General features: G+C 45.7%; 1 protein-coding gene and 1 long non-coding RNA gene across 3 annotated transcripts in view; one reads left to right on the forward strand and one right to left on the reverse strand.

The window, feature by feature from the left end:
* The window catches only part of LOC146869539 (uncharacterized), a 159,043-nt gene extending 138,491 nt beyond the window's left edge, over positions 1-20,552 (reverse strand). Inside the window, exons 1-2 of the long non-coding RNA XR_014961430.1 lie at positions 20,471-20,552; positions 19,951-20,036 (exon numbers count right to left, since the gene is read on the reverse strand). This is a non-coding gene — a long non-coding RNA (uncharacterized LOC146869539). The remainder of the gene's footprint in view (positions 1-19,950; positions 20,037-20,470) is intronic.
* The window catches only part of LOC146869542 (amine oxidase [copper-containing] 3-like), a 97,984-nt gene continuing 78,564 nt past the window's right edge, over positions 2,702-22,121 (forward strand). For both annotated transcript variants that reach the window (XM_085604300.1, XM_085604236.1), the window contains exon 1: positions 2,702-4,369. In XM_085604300.1, coding sequence (XP_085460426.1) covers positions 2,770-4,369 — 1,600 coding nt within the window. In that variant the 5' untranslated portion in view covers positions 2,702-2,769. The remainder of the gene's footprint in view (positions 4,370-22,121) is intronic.

Genomic DNA, 22,121 nt, shown 5'->3' on the forward strand with positions numbered 1-22,121 from the left:
CAACAACAAAAACATTGCCCCGAGGAGGCAAGTTCCCTAACTGCTGTGTGTGTTTCAGTGCAGCTATGGAGAGGGGCAGTCCTTTGGTTAAAGTGGATGCAACAATGACCATAAGTGTTGCCTTGTGTTCAACGCTGCACTAGAAGGCACTTTCTCTAGGTCCAGCTTGTTGTTGGGAGCACAAGGCAATATCTATGGCAGTGATAGCAAAGGGATGGGAAACGAGGTATAGTAATAGGTGGTGGAGGGGGCGGGAATATAGAATTATAGGTCCCTGAAATGACTGGCGGATCATGTGACCAATTGGTGTTTTTTTTAGTAGTTGTAGGAGCAACGTGTGACTGGTTGGGGTGGGGAGGGAGACGTGGAGTGAAACAGAGTTTAGGTGTTACTGGGATGACAGATGACTATCTAGAATGACTGATCGGGTAACAAGTGAGCGGCTGAAGGGGCTAATTGGTTTAGGAGACCAATAGAAATGATGTCTTGAGGGGTAAATTTGGCCTTCCCCCTTCACCTCTGAACATCATCCTCTCTCCCAGAATTGAGGAAGGGACTCAAGACCTCGCTTTTTGGTTGACCCCAGCAAGAACCTTCCGCCTGGATACCCTCACGGGTGATTAGCTGTGCTCTACAAATCCGAGTTAATTGATTGAAATCACGTGACTTGCTGATGAGGGCTAATGGAGTGATTGGTTACGTGGATTACGAGCCAAGCGTGGTACTGGTGTGTCATGGCTGGGAGAGCAGATTAAGTTTGTAATTGTGAGGTAACAAGAGGTTCAGGGTGACCCCGGTTGATATGGCTTCGAAACAATTTGAGACAGGATATGGAATGGCTTGTTGGAGAACTTGACGTGACAGGTAAAAAGAGGTTCATGGATGGACTGCGCTAGTAGCCGGGTCACGTCTCACCTTGTTGGGGCTCCTTTAGAGATACTTCTCAGTTCCTCTTCCCCCCCAGGTCAGCTGAGGCTGGACTATGCCACTGAGGTGCGTTTCTATGGTTACCCTTTAGCGATGTATTCATTAACCTGCAGCCACCACCCCCAGTCACAACACTGTCTGGGCTGAGGAGGCAGGAGTCACTCCCAATCAGATGGCAGAGTACACAATGGGAGACCCTGGTCACCCCAGCATCACTTGACGATGAACAGCAAAGAACAAGATGGAGGACAACCAGTGGATGTTCATGATAGCTTAGTTCACTGGAGGAAAGCACAGGGCTAGCAAGACGCAGCAGGAACGCGCAGCACCAGCAGGCCATGCAGCAGAATTCCATCCCTACATCTCTGCTTTGAAAATGAACCCAGGCCGCTGGGAGGGAGGGAAGGAGAGAAGAAGAAAAGGCAGGATGCCAGGGACATAGGCGTTTGGGTCCTCGACAGGAGGCAACTGCAGCTTGGGACAGCCATTGCCCTTGCCAGCGCTGTCAAATGTCATGCCAGCCTGCTAACCATCACACTGCTACAAGTGAGACAATTCGGACTCTGCCATGCCCCCAATGCTAGTAGGATGGTGTGGGTGGCAGGTATTAGTAATTTTTACCTTATATTGAACGAATAAAGAACTGTTCTTGCCCTGATCTCTAAATGAGATATACAGCGCCGCAATGTGGTAGTCTGTCAAAAGTACCGGTGCTGACAATCAAGTACTGGTGCCGAGCACCGGAAACCACAGGCTCAAATTAAGCACTGAAACAGGCCAGAAATGCCGAAGGCATACCATTGCCATTATGCGCCTCAAAGGCCCCTTCATAATGGACCACAGAGCTTTCAGGTTTTCCAGGCCCATTCGTGAATGGCTCATTCAGTCCAGAAGTGGTCTTTGCATTCTGGGACTTGTAGTACTGTTCACCCCGTTTTAAAAACAGGGCTGGTTGAGTTATGAATGTCTGGATCCGGGAATATTGGTCGCATTACACTAAGAAAATTGAAAATCCATTAAGTGGGGAGGGGATGTGGTCCGTCGGCCAGACTGCCGACTTTGGTGCTGCAAACCAGGGTTCGAGCCTCGTTGTCGCGTCCACATCCTGTGATTCTGGGCAAATCACTTAATCTCCCTGAATGTGTAATGTAAATACGGTGCTCGTGTAAAGAGCTCCAATACCTTCGGGTCGAGTTCGCGCTACATAAATATGCAACAAAAAAATAAACATGATAGTGTTAAGCTTTTCAATTGTGTGGTGCAATAATCATATTACGCGCTGATTTACAACGTGCTGCACTGACCTTTAAACTTTCACGGACGCTTTCCCGCCCAGAGTCTCGCTCTACACTTTAATGCCTACTTCTGCATTTTTTTTTTTAATGAAATTATTTTGCTTTGCGTTCATAAAGGGTGTGGACAACTTGTTATAAAACATAAGAATGAAGGCCTGCAGTTCCCGGCAGAGGGTTCGATGGGTACAATATGGTTACTTTCTTACTGCGTCACCGTCAGCGCTCAGGCTGCTTTCAGTGCGGAAACAACACCGCGCGCCCTCACATGAACCCCCTCAGCTCGAGGCGTCCTTGAAGACACTCGGCTGTCTCGGTGCAGAATCCCAAGAAAGCAATCCTTTTTTGGATGCCACAAAGAGTAGCCCGCCCATTTTGGCTTGCCACATTCATTCCCCCCTCGCCTGTCTCTTATCCTCAGATGAAACTCAGCCGCCCCCCTGCACATTTTATATGTGCGGCACGTGAAGTGGAAACCCACTCCAGCCGCGCGGGGCAGGACGCCGGAGCATCCGTTCTCACTTCTCCTCCCAGGGCCTACTGCCCCGGCATGAATATTAAGGCCGTGCTCGTGCTGCTCGCCCTGGCACTGGCCACCATTTTAGCCCTGGTCTGCGTGCTCTTGTCTGGTGGAGGGGCCAAGGCGCAAGAGTGCGGGGGCCAAAAACACAGTGGCCAGCAGGAAAGGCAGACTGGCCAACAGGAAATGCAGGATGGTCAGGGTGTGATCTTTTCTGACCTCACCCCTACAGAGTTATCGCAGGTGGTGCGTTACCTTCAGCAGAACCTTGGCGATGACTTTGTAGACGCCGCAGAAGCGAACCCCTCCGACAACTGCATTTACTACGTCGATGTCGTGCTCCCCAAAAAGCAAGATGCCCTGAATTTCTTAGACAACAGAGGACCACAGCCCAAAAGAGAGGCGCTGGCGGTGGTCTTCTTCGGCAAACAGCAAGTACCTAATATCACGGAGTACGTGGTAGGCCCTCTGCCTCGCCCAACTTACCACTCAGACATCACTCTGCAGAAGTACAAAGACCAGCTCCCCTACCACCGCAGACCTGTGATTGGGAAAGAGTACATGGAAATGTACTCTTTGATCTACCAGAAAGAGTTTGCCAAGGCGCCTACCTTCCTGAAAGATGCGTATGACTATGATGGGACAAACTTTGCTGCTCTCACCACGGTCCCCCGTGGGTTCCGATCTGGGGACCGCAAAACGTGGTTTGTCCTCTTCCATAACGTTAGTGGTAGTGGCTTCTTCCTGCACCCGGTGGGCTTGGAAATCCTGGTTGATCATCAAAGTCTAGATGTCTCCCAGTGGAGAGTGGTCAAACTGTTTTACAAGGGCAAGTATTTCAACGATATGGTTCACCTGGAGGAGGAGTATAAAACAGGCAAAGTGATGGTTGAAAAAATGGGTAAAGTGCCACCTGAAATGGACATTGCTTCCATGAATCCTTTAGGGGGCACCGCCGCAAATACTCCTTTCCAATATGAGCCCACCGGCCCACGTTACAGTGTCAAAGACAACCAAGTCTTCTTTCAGTCCTGGAGCTTCGCCTTTGGAAAGCACGTCAACTCTGGGTTGCGACTCTTTGATGTAAGATTTCAGGGGGAGAGGGTTGTCTACGAGCTGAGTGTGCAGGAGGCCATTGCAATCTATGGTTCGAATGCTCCAGGTTTACTCGTAACCAGGTACATAGACAGCAGTTTTGGCATCGGAAGATTTGCGCATGAGCTGGTCAGGGGAGTGGACTGCCCTTATCTAGCTACCTACGTGGATACCCAGCATATGATTGAATCCCAGACTCCAGAAACTGTCAAAAACTCAATATGCATTTTTGAGCAGAATGCAGGTATACCTCTGAGGCGGCACTATTCCAACTTGCATTCTATGTATTACGGTGGTCTACCTAGCACCGTCCTGGTAATCAGGGCCGTTTCCACACTCATCAACTATGACTATGTGTGGGACTTTATGTTCTACCAGAATGGAGTGATTGAAGCCAAAGTGTCTGCCACGGGCTACATAAGTTCTTCATTCCTCTATGCCGACGGTCTCGATTTCGGGTCTAGAGTTGGCGAACACACCTTGGGAACACTCCATACCCACTTCATGAATTATAAAGTTGACCTAGACATTGGAGGTAAGTTCATCCCCTTTACTCAATTTTACCATACTTTAGGCATAGCAAAACTCTGCCTGGCCACTAAAGGCATAAGGCTTCTGTTTTGCTTTTGAGGTTGGTTGTAGTCAATAAAAAGAAGGGGTCAAGGATGTTTTTTCCCAATACTAGGCTCATTGTGAGTGCTATTACTGCTCTTCGGAATTTATACTCAATTAATTTCCCAGCTATTTTTTACTAAGATCAAATGTAGATTTTTGATTCCATTTGTATTTTTCATTTCTTTTGTCAACAACATGTCCTCTTTATGTAAATGCAGGCATGTGGACTGAAAAGGTGTTTTGCATATGTTGAGTGTGTCCCTGTGTTTATTCACACATACCTCTGCTGGCCTTGCGTGGGATGCAAATGTACTAGTATGGGCAATGTTACATGGAGTTATCATTATCAAAGGAATGTTTTCCCAGCTTTCTTCTCACAGCTGATTCCAGTGCTAGCTTTATTAAAAGGCTAGTGATCGCCAGCCACCCTTTTAGGTTTTGTTCTTTTAAATGTGCCTCCCCATGCCATAAAGTTTTAAAGGTTTCTCATAGGAAGTTAGACAGTGAACAGTGGCTGTGAGGCAAGTTATATTGTTGTTGAAATGGACAGAGGGAAGACCAGGTGAGTGTTTTGCTCCCATCACTGACTCACTGAGAGCCTGAGAAATTTACTGGTTGAAAAGATGTAAAGGCTAAAGTTAAAAAATATGAAAGAAGGGCAGCCTTCTGCGCGACTTATAAAACAAGCATTTGCAATGCATTAGGTCTCGCATTTATGCGAGTTTGAGCTATTGACATTGCAAATAACAATGCTTATTGGCATTGTCATTTACAATGCCAATAGCTTTAACTCGTGTAACTGCGAGACCTATTGCATTGCAAATGCTTGTTTTGCTCACCATGCCGTTCCAGCTTGAACCTAGCCATATGCAAATCGGTCTTGACCCTGTGCCTCATGGGAACAGTCCAGCCCGCACTGCCAAGCTAGGTCTCGGGGTTTCACCCCTCTTCAGTCAGGATAGCTTGATTCCAGTGGCATGGAGAGCACGGGACCCACGTCTGGGCATACCCATCCCACTCGGGGTGACAAATGCAAAAACAACAATTGATGGACAGAATGCAGAACAATGTCATACATTCACCCGAGTAGAGAGATCTGGGCCTAAATCCATTGTTTTTTTGCTCACAATGCCATTACAGTTTGGCCCCAACCATATGCAAATCAGTCTTGACCCTGCGCCCAATGGGAACAGTCCAACCCGAACTGCCAGGCCAGGTCCTCCCTGGACTGGAAACAAGCATCCTTGGACCGGTTTCGGGCTTTAAGCCCTCATCAGCCAAGATAGCTTGACTCCAGTGGCATGGAGAGCACGGGACCCACGTCTGGGCTTACCCGTCCCACTCGGGGTGACAAATGCAAAAAGAACAATTGATGAACAGAATGCAGAACAATGTCATACATTCACCCCAGTACAGAGATCTGGGCCTAAATCCATCGTTTTTTTTTGCTCACCATGCCATTCCAGTTTGAATCTAGCCATCAATTGTGTGTCTTTTGCTTAATATACATCCAAGGCAGCACAAATATATGTTGATTGTCTACTATGGCAAAAAATGGCACTCGTTACTATGAACAGTCTTACACCCATGTACTTCTGACGGGCCATAAACATGCAAACAAGCCTAGAAGGCAAGTAGGCTCTGTATGGCCCTCTTGTCTCACCCATCACACACCAAGAACCGTCCCCCTTAACTCACTGATGTAAACAGATCCACCCAACACAGAAACATAACGAGTCACGCTGGTGGTAGCACATTTTCACAAAATGAACAACAAAATCTCGGACACATTTGGAAAATCATTCGTGGATTACAATGCTTACAACAAGAACAGAGAAGGGGTCTGTTAACAGTATCATTAGCATAGCTGTTATAGCACGTGCAATTCAACTGTGTGCAGGGGTGTGATGGGCCCACTGCACCCCAATTCTGGCTGTCTTACACTGCCCAACTAATATCAGAGACATTTCTCTTGCATTAGGGCTCATGGCAGCCTTGAAACTGCACCCCAATTCATCAAACACGTTTAGCTCGAAAAGGCAATTCTGCAAGCCCAGTCATTAAGCAAAACCTCAGTATAGCCAGAGCACTCGTAGATACTAACCAAACGGTGTAGCTCCAGTTTAAAGAGTAATCAATATTGACACTGAAGAAGCCTCGATAGAGGCAAACCTATAACATTATGATCCATTCCCCACTCGGAGGGTTTCAACCCTGCCTCAGCATGCTTCAATTTCAATTTACCAGGAACTTGGCACAGGTGTGTGTGCTCGGCCCCACGTAGTCCGAGGTATACGTAATATTTTAATCTCATTATATAAGGTTGAGGTCATCAAACACATTCATCACCTATAAGGTGTTATTAGAAGATGCCATCAGCTGATTGCTACAGTGAATTACTTATACGTACCCACCCAAAACATTCCACTCCTTTCACGCGTGCGTCGCTTTCCGCAATTACAGTTCTGCGAAGGAGGCAACTTTACTTATGACACACGCACGCACGCTTCCGTGTGATGTTGCCAATGACGTAAGTACGTAGAAAAAAAACCACCAAGACGCTACTTCAGCCTGCTCTATTTACAGCAGCTGCTACCATCGAATGCTGGTTGACGAAACACAACTAAATACAGGGACGTGGAAGAAGCAAACGTGACAACTGCAGCATCATGTGAGAAGCTGACCTGAAAATAATTAGAGAGAAGAATGAAAACAACATTTTCGCACTTGTAGCAGGAAGTGTTCATCTTTGCTGGGCGTGTGAGATGCTTAAGAAAGCCTATGCTTTGACAGCACTGAGAAGAGGAATGTATTCTGAGAATAGCAGGTGCCGAATGATTTCTAGCTTCCCGGGTGTCAGCCTGACCCTGTTCTTCTCGCGGTAGGCTTGACTTCAAGTCACTTCTAATTACTGGACCCGCTTGAAAGACTTCAACACAGGCCTGTGACGTCATGCATGAAAATCACTAAAGTGCTACAGGGATTCACACAAGAAGCAGGTAATGACTGCCCATTGTACAGGGGGAGCGGCGGCGGTGGCGAGGTGTGTGCGCGCGCGTTAGGCAGCCGCGGATGCGGTGAGGGGGGTCGGCAGCGGCGGGGTGTGTGCGCGCGCATGTCTGTGTGTGTGCGTGTGCGTCTGCGCAAGTGCGTCTCAGAAGCGCGTCCACAGACCCCGATCGCTGCGTGTGCCCCGGTCTGTCTCCCTTGAGAGGCATCACGGCAACAATAGTTCTCGTTGGCGGCAGCGCTTCGCGCTGCAACGCCAGCGAGACCTAAAAATCCTGTAGCTCACTACGGTGATTCATGGCGGCTAAGCACAGTGTTTGACCCATCTTTCTGCTGGGATCTGTTTTTTTGGGGGGGATATGGAATCTTTTATGGGCATTTCTTAGACAAAACATATTGTGGAATACTGTATGCATTATCTGACATTCAATGACAAGAGTAAACCCATCTGGGGAAATTGTCTGCTGAGATCTTAATCTGACTCACCTGATAATGTAATAAATAATACCATGCATGGGTAAAGCCAATAGGTCTGGTGGTGCAACAGTTATTATTTTTTGTTTCTAACATATGCAACAAAAATAAAAATAAATGCTAAAAAGGAAAACATGCCACCTACCTGTGGCGATCATGTGCTTCCAAAAACAATGAAATAAAAAAAAATATATAACCATCACAGATAATTTTAAAGAAGACTACGGGGGCTTGGTACCAAGCAAGCGTATGTGAAATGGGTATTGAAACCCTTTTCAGTTCTAATGACGAACACAGGAAAAAAGTCTTCTTGGCTCACGGAAATTGCACTATTGGCTTTGCTTAAAAAACATGAAAAAAGGCTAAAGAATGAAAATAAATATTGGCAAAGGAAATTATTGTCCCTCCAGCCCTAGCACTGAAGTATACTTCTCATTAGGAGGATGCACGCATGTGATTGGGTTAAATGCTGTCACTCACAATGCAAGAGAGCCAATGGCTGGAGTGGGCTGATCAATTGCCATGCTGTATGCTTTGGTAGAAGGACGCAAAATGTGAATGACAGTTAAATAGAGTAACCCAGAACTCCTTTTTGTAAATATAAGTGTATTTTTTATTTAGTATTTGTTTTTGTTTATATGAGGCTGGCGACACAGCTGTAGCTTTCTCTAAGACATCTAAAAATATTGGTAAGAGCTGGAGAGGCCTAAGTAAATGTGAAGAATAAGAAGGACAGTGGGAAGGGATTGAATTAGGGATAAGAGATAGTAAGGCACAATAGTTAAGGGGGTAACAGCAGGGTTAACTAGCAGGTGTGAGCAAAATAGGAAGATGAAAGAATGAGCCAAGAGGAAAGAAAGATTGGCAAAAGAATAAAAAACAGGAGAATCAGAGTGAACAAACATTTACAAATGAAATAAGTTTCACCTTATCTAGAAAGTCCCATTTTTGGGCATAGTTATGCACCACCACAGGTACTGTAAGTACTTTACTACGTCATACCTTCATATGTCTGGATTCTCAGCCTGCTTCCCTCTTGCCTCTCCCCCCCATGTTCCACTGTTGTGTTGTCATGTCACACACCCATCAATCACACCTCATTGGGTACAAGACTGGTCCACCCCTCTTTGGTTTCCTGGCGTTGGCAACCTCCTCTCGAACTCGCCCTTCCTCTCTCCTGTTGTGACTGCAGTGTCACCCCATTTTCCCTGCCAACAACCTGCATCAATTGTTCTTCTTGACAGGAGTCGTTTTGGGAACACCGAACACTTACAACGTTTTGCCAATAGGCCAGACCTAAGAAGCAGGGCAGGGAAAAGGTCCGGGTGAAAGGGCTAGGGAGAAAAGTCATGGAGAATATAACATATAAATAGGCTGACCGGTGTTAGGCCTAAACCTATAATAACTGATAAAACGCCCCTGATAGAAAAATAGCCTTCACCAGTGAAAACATATAAACACTGAAAAAACACCCGTACAACCACACACTAAATGCCATTCAAAGAAAGGAAAAAGAGAGTGAAAGAATCGTTTTTTTCTTCCTGAAGGGGCCAATACAATGTAACTCTGTTATACAAGCTAGCAGTAAGAAAGTCTGGGCTAACCTTATTCTGCTTGAGTTTTGTTGTTTAGGGGTGCCACTAAAATATTGTTTCTGCTTCCTTTTGTTTTTTTTCAGTTTTGTGGTCTCAGGTCTAAAGATGCAGGGTTTAGAAGCATGTTTTAGGTCTTGTTTAATTGTTTTATGAACTGTCGAGAATCAGGAATAATCAAAATCATATCTGATATTTTGGGTGCGTTTGATTCTTTAACTGATAGATAAAATGGCTGGTTTTATAAAAATCTTTCCTAATATGTGGCATCACATTTACCCACAGAGAATGGGTAAAAACCCTTAATGCATCAGACCCCAGTTTCTAGTGAGTCAATATGGATAATAGGTGAATTGCCAACACCTCAGGCTTTAAACATTCAATGCAAGGTATAGTGACAAGTATATGTGAAAAGAGCGCTGTCACCAAGCATCTGGGATAGTGGTTAAAACATGACACCAGACTTTTGGAAAACACGGGATGCAGTGTCACTTGGAATGCTCTGCAAAAAAGGTTCCTTCCAAGTTCAACAAAGATTGGAGTGATATTGTTTGTATTTGCAGTGATTCAGCTTTGTATATGAAAAAGCTGCGTGATGACCTGTCAAAATTGAAACCTGAGCTGAAGTGCTTCCCTGTAAGAGATCCTTGCCACTTGTTAGATGGTATGCTGAAAGCATCTTTACAATCTTCAGAGTTAATGAGGAATGCTATTGACATTTTAGTCCATTCTGGTTCACTGTTTTCTTATGCACTGGAACTAAAACCCAAATATTTATCATTTGGTGCTTTGTGCGGCATCAAAGAAAGAGTCATCCCAACTGTGTCCCTTAGCTGATGATTCTCAGTCCAAGTGGCTATGAGTGGTATATTATCCATGTGGCAACCGTTTACAGAATGTTTGCTGAGTGATGATGCCAATGGCAAGAAATGTGAGGATCTTTGTTCACATATTGATAGTGGTGTGAAACAAAGTACACTCTACTGCATCTTAGATTTTTAGATTTTTACAGGAAAACATAACTGCTGTAGTGGACATAATAAAAAAACTAGAGTCTGAAAACACCCTTGTCTGCCAAGTGTTCAGCATAATTGGTGTAGATGTGAAACATCTCCTTGAGAGTAGGCTGGGTGACACCTTTAGTGACTTTGGCACTGTAACATGTTCCAAAGCAATGGTGAAGAGCAATTCAGGAACTTTTATTTTACAATGTATGAAAAATGGCTTGCAATGATGCATAGAAATGTCCCTTCACCACCAATGACATTTGAAGTCAATGAAACCTCACTGTGGTACTCTGTTCTAGATCCCTTCTGTAAAGGGGAATTTCCTACATAGTTCAAAAGTGCTGCCTCATTTTTGACCCCTTCAATAACTCTGAGGGTATAAGCGTCCAGATCAGTGCAAATACTGAAGACCCTGCCCTGAGTATCGCAATCTTCAAGTGAACCAGTATTGGAATGGAAAGCTATACCAGTGGCCAGATTTAACAAATTGCGTACTGGCTATTTTGGCTCTGCCCATCTCAAGTGTCAATGTTGAGAGGGCCTTTTCACAGAAGTTTACATGAGAAGGAAAGATAACCAAAGACTCACTGAAGAAGTATTGTATGGTGTACTACAATAAGTTTAATTTGCAAAAATCTATTTGGACCACATACACAATATACTTACACTATCTATATACCATGCGCTATCTGTGCAGAAAGCAAGCAATAATAAAAGCAAAACGTTCCTTAAAAACAGGAAAAAAAATTGTTTCTATAGTTTTTAATGGCGCGAAAATGTGTAACCACTGATAACCACTGTTTTTTAAGGTATAGAAATCACTTGAAAACACTGAAAAAACCCCACTGGAATTTACCAAAAATAGAAACTGGAAACAGGAAAGCCTACATATAAACAATGATCACGCTGCACAGCTCTGTGCAAACAGTTGGACAGATACTGTATTATTGGGGAGAGAAAACAAATTCAGCCATGTGTCAAGTACACCGTGTTGGAACCACCAAGATTTGTGTCATTACTTAACTGAAGAATACCTTTGTCAGGTACAAATAAACAAACCACTGTGATTTGGAAGCAGTTCCGGATTACCAAATAGGCGAAGTAGGCACCAGCCTATGGGCCCCACTCCTTTTAGATGCCCCGCGACAATGGATCAAAATACAACTTTAAGTTAATAAACCAGACATCAGATTCACATAACAGTTTGACTCTTAAAAAGCACATCTTCTGTCAGCTGTCAGTTTGCACACAAATCTGGTGCATTTGGGTATTAGGAGATCATTTACGAGGGGGGCCATGAAATTTCGACTGCCTGGGGGTCTCAATAGGGTTTAATCTGTCCCTGCATGGAAGTTGCATATATAGGTGGCAGCTATACCCAGCTCTGATAGGGCTGGTAGTTATACAAATGCACAGGTGGTCATGGATGCCACATCACACAAAATTATATCACTTCAGCCCTGCAGTAGCGCACAGGGGAAACCATTATGGCAACCAGTAAGTAAAGTAACATGAAAATAACATGGGTGTGTGAAATGGTTTTAATAATTTGTAGGTAGGATGGCTTCCAGTAGAGGCACAGGGGATAGCTGTGTGGAAGGAATTTTTATTTGCTTTAGCAACGGAGAAGTGACCTGGACGAGGGTTTTCTGGAAGTTGTTTTGGATGGGTTGATAGGTGAAAAGGAATTTTTACTAGCAAAGATCATTTATAGTTGGATGGAAGGTAGAGTTACTGACAATACAGTAGTGTGGGGAGATGGGTGGAATGAAGTATTACTGGCCCAAGGTATGGTGGTGGCTGGTTAAGAGGGTATGTTGTTTTGTGAGTATATATAGGGCACATATTCTTCCATTGGTGTGTACTTTGCCATGCCAATCAGGTTCGGTACCTACTTTCCCAAGTATTGAGAGTTCCAGCTCAGACTGCATTCTGGTGGTAAATTTGAGGCAGTTTGAGGATATCTGATATTCTGCTGTTGATAATTGTGTATATTATAAGTTTGGGGAGGTGTAACCAACATACTTACATGATAACTGAGTTACTTGCCTGCCATAGTACCCGGTTAATTTACATGTGAATGAACTAACTGAAAGCATCTGGTAAGTCCTGATATCCATCTGCTGACTATCTTGACTGAATTGGGTTGTTGTTACAAGTCGTTTTTAGCTGTGTACTATTGCCTGGTCGTAAGCATTGATGGCATGATTGACTGCTGTTTTCAGCCTAGTGGTTCGATTAAATGTCCAGTATGAATCGTGGATGCAAACTGTGCACCCATTAAATACCGCAATTGTAGCGGGCTACATTTACTGGGTTTAAAATTTGCACCTGATTTCGCTCTGCAGCTTTTTGATTGGGGAATTATGCACAGTTGCAAATAGTCTGGCCATGCACTCAACCAACTGCGTGCAGTTAGCCTGCCAGGAAGTAAGGAAAACCCTGGGTGAGGCACATTTTGTATTTTCGCTGCAAAGGGGACTTTGCTCCCTAAACGAATTTCCAGGGCCAACCGCAGTCGGGGTCTAAGTGGTAAATATGTGTGATGTTGGATGTGTGTGAGATGTTCTGTCTAATATATTGTTTGGAAGGTGATATATATAAAGCGCTGTTGGAAGCAGGTTGTTGCCCAATATGGCACGTGTGCACTGTGCTCTTTGTTTGTACAGAGGGTGTATAATGTGTTCTGCAGGAGGTTGTGTTAGTGTTAAATGATGCTGGGTCTTCATGTTGTGTTGTGCTCTAAGTATACTGTTTGACAAACCTTCACCATACTGATACAAAGAATCCACGGCCCAGCCAGCCTAGCACTCCCAGGAGTGGGTTCATACTGTGTGGTATATCACACCGCACAGACACAGCCTGTTCTCAGTGTTAGAGCCTGTCACTCCCAGCAGTGGGTTCCTACTGTGTGGTATATCACACCGCACAGACACAGCCTGTTCTCAGTGTTACAGCCTGGCACTCCCAGGAGTGGGTTCATACTGTGTGGTATATCACACCGCACAGACACAGCCTGTTCTCAGTGTTAGAGCCTGGCACTCCCAGGAGTGGGTTCATCCTGTGTGGTATATCACACCACTCAGACACAGCCTGTTCTCAGTGTTAGAGCCTGTCACTCCCAGGAGTGGGTTCCTACTGTGTGGTATATCACACCGCACAGACACAGCCTGTTCTCAGTGCTAGAGCCTGGCAATCCCAGGAGTGGGTTCATACTGTGTGGTATATCACACCGCACAGACACAGCCTGTTCTCAGTGTTAGAGCCTGGCACTCCCAGGAGTGGGTTCATACTGTGTGGTATATCACACCGCACAGACACAGCCTGTTCTCAGTCTTAGAGCCTGGCACTCCCAGCAGTGGGTTCATACTGTGTGGTATATCACACCGCACAGACACAGCCTGTTCTCAGTGTTAGAGCCTGGCACTCCCAGCAGTGGGTTCATACTGTGTGGTATATCACACCGCACAGACACAGCCTGTTCTCAGTGTTAGAGCCTGGCACTCCCAGGAGTGGGTTCATACTGTGTGGTATATCACACCGCACAGACACAGCCTGTTCTCAGTGTTAGAGCCTGGCACTCCCAGGAGTGGGATCATACTGTTTGGTATATCACACCACACAGACACAGCCTGTTCTCAGTGTTAGAGCCTGGCACTCCCAGGAGTGGGTTCATACTGTGTGGTATACCACACCACACAGACACAGCCTGTTCTCAGTGTTAGAGCCTGGCACTCCCAGGAGTGGGTTCATACTGTGTGGTATATCACACCGCACAGACACAGCCTGTTCTCAGTGTTAGAGCCTGTCACTCCCAGCAGTGGGTTCCTACTGTGTGGTATATCACACCGCACAGACACAGCCTGTTCTCGGTGTTAGAGCCTGGCACTCCCAGGAGTGGGTTCATACTGTGTGGTATATCACACCGCACATACACAGCCTGTTCTCAGTGTTAGAGCCTGGCACTCCCAGGAGTGGGTTCATCCTGTGTGGTATATCACACCGCACAGACACAGCCTGTTCTCAGTGTTAGAGCCTGGCAATCCCAGGAGTGGGTTCATACTGTGTGGTATATCACACCGCACAGACACAGCCTGTTCTCAGTGTTAGAGCCTGGCACTCCCAGGAATGAGTTCATACTGTGTGGTATATCATACCGCACAGCCTGTTCTCAGTGTTAGGGGTAAACTTCGGCGGCCCATCCTACTTTTAACACAAGACATGCATTCCCACCAGAAAACTGAACCGTAACTAAACCCTCCTCCCCTCCTTCTCCTTCACTTGGGTCAACTCTCACTATGCAGTTTGCTATGAAGAGTCACACAGGGCCATCCAAAAAATACAGTTCTAATCAGAGTCACAAAGATGCCTGCCCGGGTCCAGGGGCCCCAGGGACTGTCATCTTATCAGTCTTTATTCAAATACCTCGGGACTGAGTTCCTGTGTTTCACAAATTTATTCTATTCGTCCTTCAATTCATATGCAATTTTCTCAATGACTATCAGTTGTCATATCTTCTGTACCCAGTGTTACCTTGTGGGAAAACAGCCCTGCCCCATAGCCCCACGATTGTTTCTTTGGTTGCTAATATGTTATATTATGTTATGTCTATTTGTAAAGTGCACCAATCACCCATGGGAAATTCTCTTTTTGTGGCTTCTAGTAAAACACAGGCTGCACTATCCATCAGGTCCATATCCTCAATTTCCCTTCTGGCAGAGGTCGGTGACCAAAAACTTGCGATCTTGGGGCATAACCATGGGATGTGTAGAATCCTGTCTGCGCCTCCACATTATCTCCAGCATAGCCCAGAGTGTGTTGTTCATAACATGCAGTCTGGCGGGAGTGCAGTGCCATCTGTACACTATTTTATACAGTGTTTCTTAATCAATGTTTCCCAATCAATCAATCAATCAATCAGGGTTGATAAAGTGCAACTAGTCACCCGCGAGGGTCTCAAGGCGCTGGGGTCATCCGAAGAGCCAGGTCTTGAAGTCCTTCCTGAACTGCTGCAGTGTGGGGGCTTGCCGGAGGTCGAGGGGGTGGTCGTTCCAGGCCTTGGCAGCAAAGTAGGACAAGGATTTTCCTCCTGTTCTGGCTTTGTAGATGCACAGGACAGTGGTCCGATGATCGGAGGTGTCGTTTGGGTGCGTGGAAGGAAAAGCAGTTGTTCAGGTATGTTGGTCTGGTGTTGTGAAGGACCTTGTATGCGTGGGTGAGGAGTTTGAAGGTTATTCTTCTTTCAACTGGGAGCCAGTGGAGATCGCTGAGGTGTTGGGTGATGTGGCTGTGGCGGGTGATGCTGAGGATCAGTCTGGCTGGGGCGTTCTGGACGGTCTATAGTCTGCGTAGGAGTTTCTTGTTGATTCCGGCATAGAGAGCGTTGCTGTAGTCCAGTCTGCTACTGATGACAGAGTCTGTGACAGTTTTTCTGGATTCGGATGGGATCCATCTGAACATCTTTCAAAGCATGCGGAGGGTGTTGAAGCAGGTCAATGATACGGTGTTGATGTAGCGGTTCACTGTGAGCAGAGTCTAGTTTGATTCCGAGGTTCTGTTTGTGGTCTGTCAGTGTGGGTGGATTTCTGAGGGCGGGGGGCCACCAGGAGTCGTCCCAACTGGAAGGGGTGAAGTCCCAGGATGAGAAACTCTGTTTTCTCTGAGTTGACTTTCAGGCAGCTGTTCTTCATCCAGGTGGTGTCGACTTTCATCCCTTCTTGGAAGTTGTGTTTGGTGACGTTGGGTTTATTGGTGAGGGAGAGGATAAGCTGGGTGTCATGTGCGTATGAGACAATGTTGAGCCCATGGTGCCTGACGATGGTTGCGAAGGGGGCCATGTAGATGTTGAAGAGGGTGGGGCTGAGGGAGGAGCCCTGGGGCACTCCACAATTGGTCTCTGTCTGTTCCGAGATGGAGGGCGGCAGTCTGACTCGCTGACTTCTGCAGGTGAGGAAAGAGCATATCCAGTTGAGGGCCTTGTCGCGGATGCTGGCGTCGTGGAGTCTCAATCAATCAATCAACAGATTTGTAAAGCGCACTACTCACCCGCAAGGGTCTCAAGGCGCTGGGAGGAAGGGGGAGATGCTATTGCTCGAACAGCCAGGTCTTGAGCTGTTTCCTGAAGGAGAGGTGGTCCTGGGTCAGCCGTAGGTGGGTGGGGAGGGAGTTCCATGTCTTGGCCGCCAGGTAGGAGAAGGATCTTCCTCCGGCGGTGGCTCTGCGGATGCGTGGGACGGTGGCGAGGGCGAGGCTGGCGGAACGGAGCTGGCGAGTGGGTGTGTAGAATGTGAGGCGGCTGTTGAGGTATTTGGGGCCCATGTCGTGGAGAGCTTTGTGAGCGTGGGTGAGGAGTCTGAACGTGATCCTCTTGCTGACTGGGAGCCAGTGCAGGTCTTTCAGATGGGCGGAGATGTGGCTGTGGCGGGGGATGTCTAGGATGAGTCGTGCAGAGGCGTTCTGTATGCGCTGGAGTCTTTTCTGGAGTTTGGCTGTGGTTCCCGCATAGAGGGTGTTCCCGTAGTCCAGTCAGCTGGTGACGAGGGCCTGGCTGACCGTCGTCCTGGTTTCGATTGGGATCCACCGGAAGATCTTTCGGAGCATGCGCAGAGTGTTGAAGCAGGATGACGAGACGGCGTTGGCTTGCTTGGTCATCGTCAGGGAGGAGTCCAGGATGAAGCCCAGGTTGCGTGCATGATCCGTTGGCTTGGGGGCGGTGCCCAGGGCAGGGGGCCACCAGGAGTCGTCCCAGGCAGAGTGGGATGGTCCCAGGATGAGGACTTCCGTCTTGTCTGAGTTCAGTTTCAGACGGCTAAGCTTCATCCATTCCGTGACGTCTTTCATTCCTTCCTGGAGGTTGGCTCTGGCTGTGGCGGGGTCGTTGGTGAGGGAGAGGATCAGCTGGGTGTCGTAGGCGTAGGAGATGATGTTGAGGTTGTGTTGGCGTGCGATGGCCGCGAGAGGGCTCATGTAGATGTTGAAGAGGGTGGGGCTGAGCGAGGATCCTTGTGGAACGCCGCAGATGACTTCGGTGGCCGCGGATCTGGTGGCTAGGGTGCGGTGACAGATGGTGTTGAATGAAGCCGAGAGGGATTCTGTTTTGTCCTGGTGCGCCTTGAAAAATTGATGGTGCGAGTGAAAATCATTTCCCATTGTTTCTGGTCTAGCTGGAGGAGCATCGCCCCCCAAACCAGAGCTGAAAAATAAAATGGTAATAAAGTTTATTTATTAAAATTTTATTTTTAAGCAACCAATCCGGCCCAAACTGAACATCAAGACGGGGCGGGCCATTGCTGCTGAGTGGCAGCAGGGAGCTGTGTGCTTAAATTCAAAATGCGCATGTCTCTTTGGCCGGCCGTCTTGAGACGACCAGCCAAACATGCATATTTTAAACCTCTCTAACCCAGCTGTCTTAGAAAGCGCAAGCCTCCAGTGCTCTTAAGAGGGCTGAGAGAGGCCGCTCCCTCCAATCCTGGTGCTTCTCTCATGCTAGTTAACAGAATGAGAACAGTGCCAGGATTAGCTTGGGAGTTGGAAGGATTAGCTTGGGAGTTGGAAGCCTGCCTCGAGGAGTGAAGGCCTCCTTCATGCACAAAAACAATCAATGGAGGCTTTTTCCTCTTTCTATGTGTGCTGCAAAATGTAGCACACATAGAAAGAGGAAAAACGAGGAGAAATAAAGATATTTCTCCTAGTTACGCCTTCCCTGGGGAGGCGAACAGTTTTGATGCATTCTCAGGTTTACGGATCCTTGGAAACCTGGGAGTGTGTCAAAACCCATGGGTGTTGCATGAGAAAAATCAGCATATTGCCCAATCAGCCTGATCAATAGCAGCAGCTGACCGATAACAGCATGATTTTTGCCTGCTCCGGTGATGGTAGGTGCAGTTGCCACCCATAGGTGAACTGCTGTTCCTGTCGGCAGGAATACTAAGAGTTTGTGTAGCAGAGAGTTTAAGGGGATAGCAGGCTTTGGTGGTCAGTGACAAAGGACACACTGCACACAATTTAAAAAGTGACCTTTTAATACTCCAAACTAAGCCTGGGCAAAGCACTACGCTACGCTCGCGTAGTTTGCGAAGTTTGCGCTACTTCGCACTACGTGAATTGCACATAGCACAGTGCAAACATCCGTAGCGTAGTGTTGCGTAGTGCAACGGTCATTTTTTGCTTGCTCGCGGTCCTCAACGTCAAGTTGGCGACCGCGAGCAAGCAAAATGACATCCCGGCGAGACTTTTTCCTCGTTCGCGATCAGCAACATCAAGTTGGCGATCGCGAGCGTGGAAAATAAACCTCCCGGCGAGATTCTCAACGCGAGGAGGTCATGTTTCTCATTGCGAGTGGTCGCGTATGCTCGCGACCGCTCGCGATGAGAAACAACCAGTCCGCGATGAGAAAGCTGCTGCTCGAGGAAAAATCTACTCGAGCAGCAGAAAACTACAGCTTGCACTGTGCAAGATGCCGTTTTTAATGATTGCACAGTGCCGGTTGCTTGTCCGCATTGTGCAATCATTGAAAACGACATCTTGCACAGTGCGAACAGGGTACTACGCAGTTCGCGAAGTGCTACGCGTAGCTCGCGTAGTGCGAAGTGCACTTTGCGTAGCTTCGCGTAGTGCTACTTCGCGAACTACGCCCAGGGTTACTCCAAACTAGTAAAATTAATCATTTGGGTGTACTAGGAATAGATTATGGCGCTCATATAGTAATCACACTCTATCTCAAAAGGACAAACTCCAAGGTGCATCCAAAATAAAGGGAAGAAAACACCCTACTACCCTAAATTCAATCTGAAGATCGAATAACACAATACAATTTTTTCGGAGCACACAATTTCAATGATCATTCAAATTACAGTTTGTTAAACACACAAGAACGAATAATCAGTTGGGCTCTTGCTCTTCTTTTAATGTTCCTCCAATCCCATAAGCCAACGCGTTTCGCCGTGGTAGGATTAACCTACGGCTTCATCAGGGCTGGAAGTAATACAGAGTATGTAATTGTAATCATAGTGTATATAAAACCATGGAGCCCACATTTTGTGACAGCCAAATGCCAATGAGTTATTCAAAACTATTTGATCCGGTGCAATACATTATAACATAAACCTTTATGAATACACAACGCATTCATAGTAAAAGATCAAGGAGGATTTACACTTCACCCAGTTCTCCAGTGAAATGTGACCAAACTGTCAGTTTCTCACACCACTATCAAAGTGTAAATTATATCTATTACACCTGTGCAAAAAATATTAAACTAAGCCTTCCGACGTAAGTACCTCAAAGTTCTTTTGGATGTATTCTAGAAAAACATAAATAAAATCCTTACAGCTATAGATATTACGAGGCAAATGGGTTCACTCGCTTCGAATATTTAATCATTAGTAACAACACTGTTTCTTTTCATTAAGGAGCCATACCTTATCATAGATAGCTCTCCACTATGTAGTTATATCTCCATCTCATAAGCTCTTTGTGAAAATCAGGATAATAATCGATTCCAAATCTAAACCAAAATAACGTCATATTATATTTTAGTCATTGTACCATAATGCAACGTCACAAAAACAACATTATTTAATATATCAAAATCCTTCTAAACCAGCTACTGAGGTTTAGGTACTGAGTCCACTATATCAGTATGGTACCAGCATACACTCAATCTGAGTCCCAAAACAACTCGTAAATATTCTTGCAGGCATAACATTAGTTGCCTATTCATTTAAAAAGAACTTTTGCCGCTAGAGAAGTTTAAAAACAATGAATCCATCGCGGTCTTTTTACCTATCAGTATGATACCAGCACATATTTAATCTAAGCCCCAAAACAACTCGTAAACATTATTGCAGGCATAACATTAGTTGCCTTTTCAATGCATTTACAAGAAACTTTCGCCGCTAGACAAATTTCAGAACAATAAATCAATCGGAGTCTTCTTACCTAGCCGTTAATACTCCACGTGTACTAGAGTTATCCAAATACGCCGTCTGCCACAATGTATAAGTCAATGTTTCCAAATCCTGGTAGGAAGCGTCAATAACAGACAAAGAGTAAATTAACTACTCCTCCCTTTGATATTACATAGGTTAAGGCACTGTACAAATATTCTAACTCTCACCTTTAATTTCAAGAGCGTTTCCAGAGTACAGGTAACGTTTGCTCTCTTCCGGGTCTCCGAAGCACATAAAGGTTATCCGAGATAGAAAAAGGACTCGGACAAACCCTGTAATGCCAGCGCCATCTTGGAATGGCATAAACTCACCGATTTAGGTGCAATGAATATGATTCCCTCATTGAGGAGTTTAATACCCCTTGAAATAAAATAGTTTATCATTGATTCAAGCTTTCTCTAGCAGCTTAATCGCAAACACATCATGTCAATTTATAAGTACCATTACAATCGTCTAGAAGCCATGCCTCAATAATATCAATCAAACGTGTTATTAATGAAGTGCTGCATCTTTTCTCTACTTAGGTGTACCTATTCCATTATTAATCATCTTTAATTTCTAATTTTTAATTTTGGACTACATCAGAGGGTGAATCGTAAAAACTAAACACAATATTGAATGTATCAATTCAGTAATTCTGTATCAATTAATGAGAAATTCTCATTTCAATAGACTCAATCACCCAAAAAATATTGCAACTCCTGATCAAAATTCAAGCCGTCCTCCACGGCCCTCAAACGCATGATCCACTTTGCCTCATGTCTCCTCAAAGTGAGTTCTCTGTTACCACCACGTGAGTCTACTTTCAAATGCTCTATCCCAAAGAATTTAAAACTTTTGTTATAACCTTGAGATGCGCAGTTGTGTACATGTTCAGCAATGGGATATCTTACATCATTATTTTTAATAGCTCTTAAACTCTTAACTAGTCTCCAACTTCACAAAAAAGGACTGAAATTAGTCTTGTAGCCATAGTAGGTCTTCCAGGAGTATCAAACTTTAGACAACTATATCTCACGAACATTTGATCACAGCTTGGGCCACCAGTTAATATTATTAGATAGGGAACTGTATTTAGGTTAGGTTAAAGTTGAGTATTTCATGGTATCTCAGGAACCACAAGAGCTAGAAATATGGTCGAGTGGTTTCAGCATTTGAGGGACAAGCCTCAGTCAATAGGAGAGGACCACAACATGGAATGGAAAAATAGTTCCATTCTTCTCACCTGAAAATGGGCTGATATAAGCTTTTTACAAAGTCACAGAATGGTAGGTGGTGGGTGAGTGTGCAGGCTGACCGCACACGGTCTTAGAATGTCTCCTGCAGGTCCTCAACTGTCTCTCAAAGCTGATGCCTACAGTGCATCTGGCTAGTGGTTCCTGATTGGCCCACATTTTCATGAGAACCTCTAAGCAGACATTGTTCAGCTGGGCCTTGTTCCTTGTCCTCCTAGCCAAGTCTTAATTTTGATCCTAGCCTTGAGATTATGATCCTAGCTTTGAGGAAAACAGCATCTCACAGAGTTATGCCCCTAATCAAATGTCCTCTCTGATGTTGCAGCAAAGTCTAGATGGATATGAACTGCTGGATCAAGGGGTTATAACTGGGTGCTCTGATGACAAGTAAGAGCCACTCAAGTG

This window comes from Triturus cristatus, chromosome 1_1 (genome assembly GCF_964204655.1).
Source record: "Triturus cristatus chromosome 1_1, aTriCri1.1, whole genome shotgun sequence".
NCBI classification, from domain to species: Eukaryota; Metazoa; Chordata; class Amphibia; order Caudata; family Salamandridae; genus Triturus; species Triturus cristatus.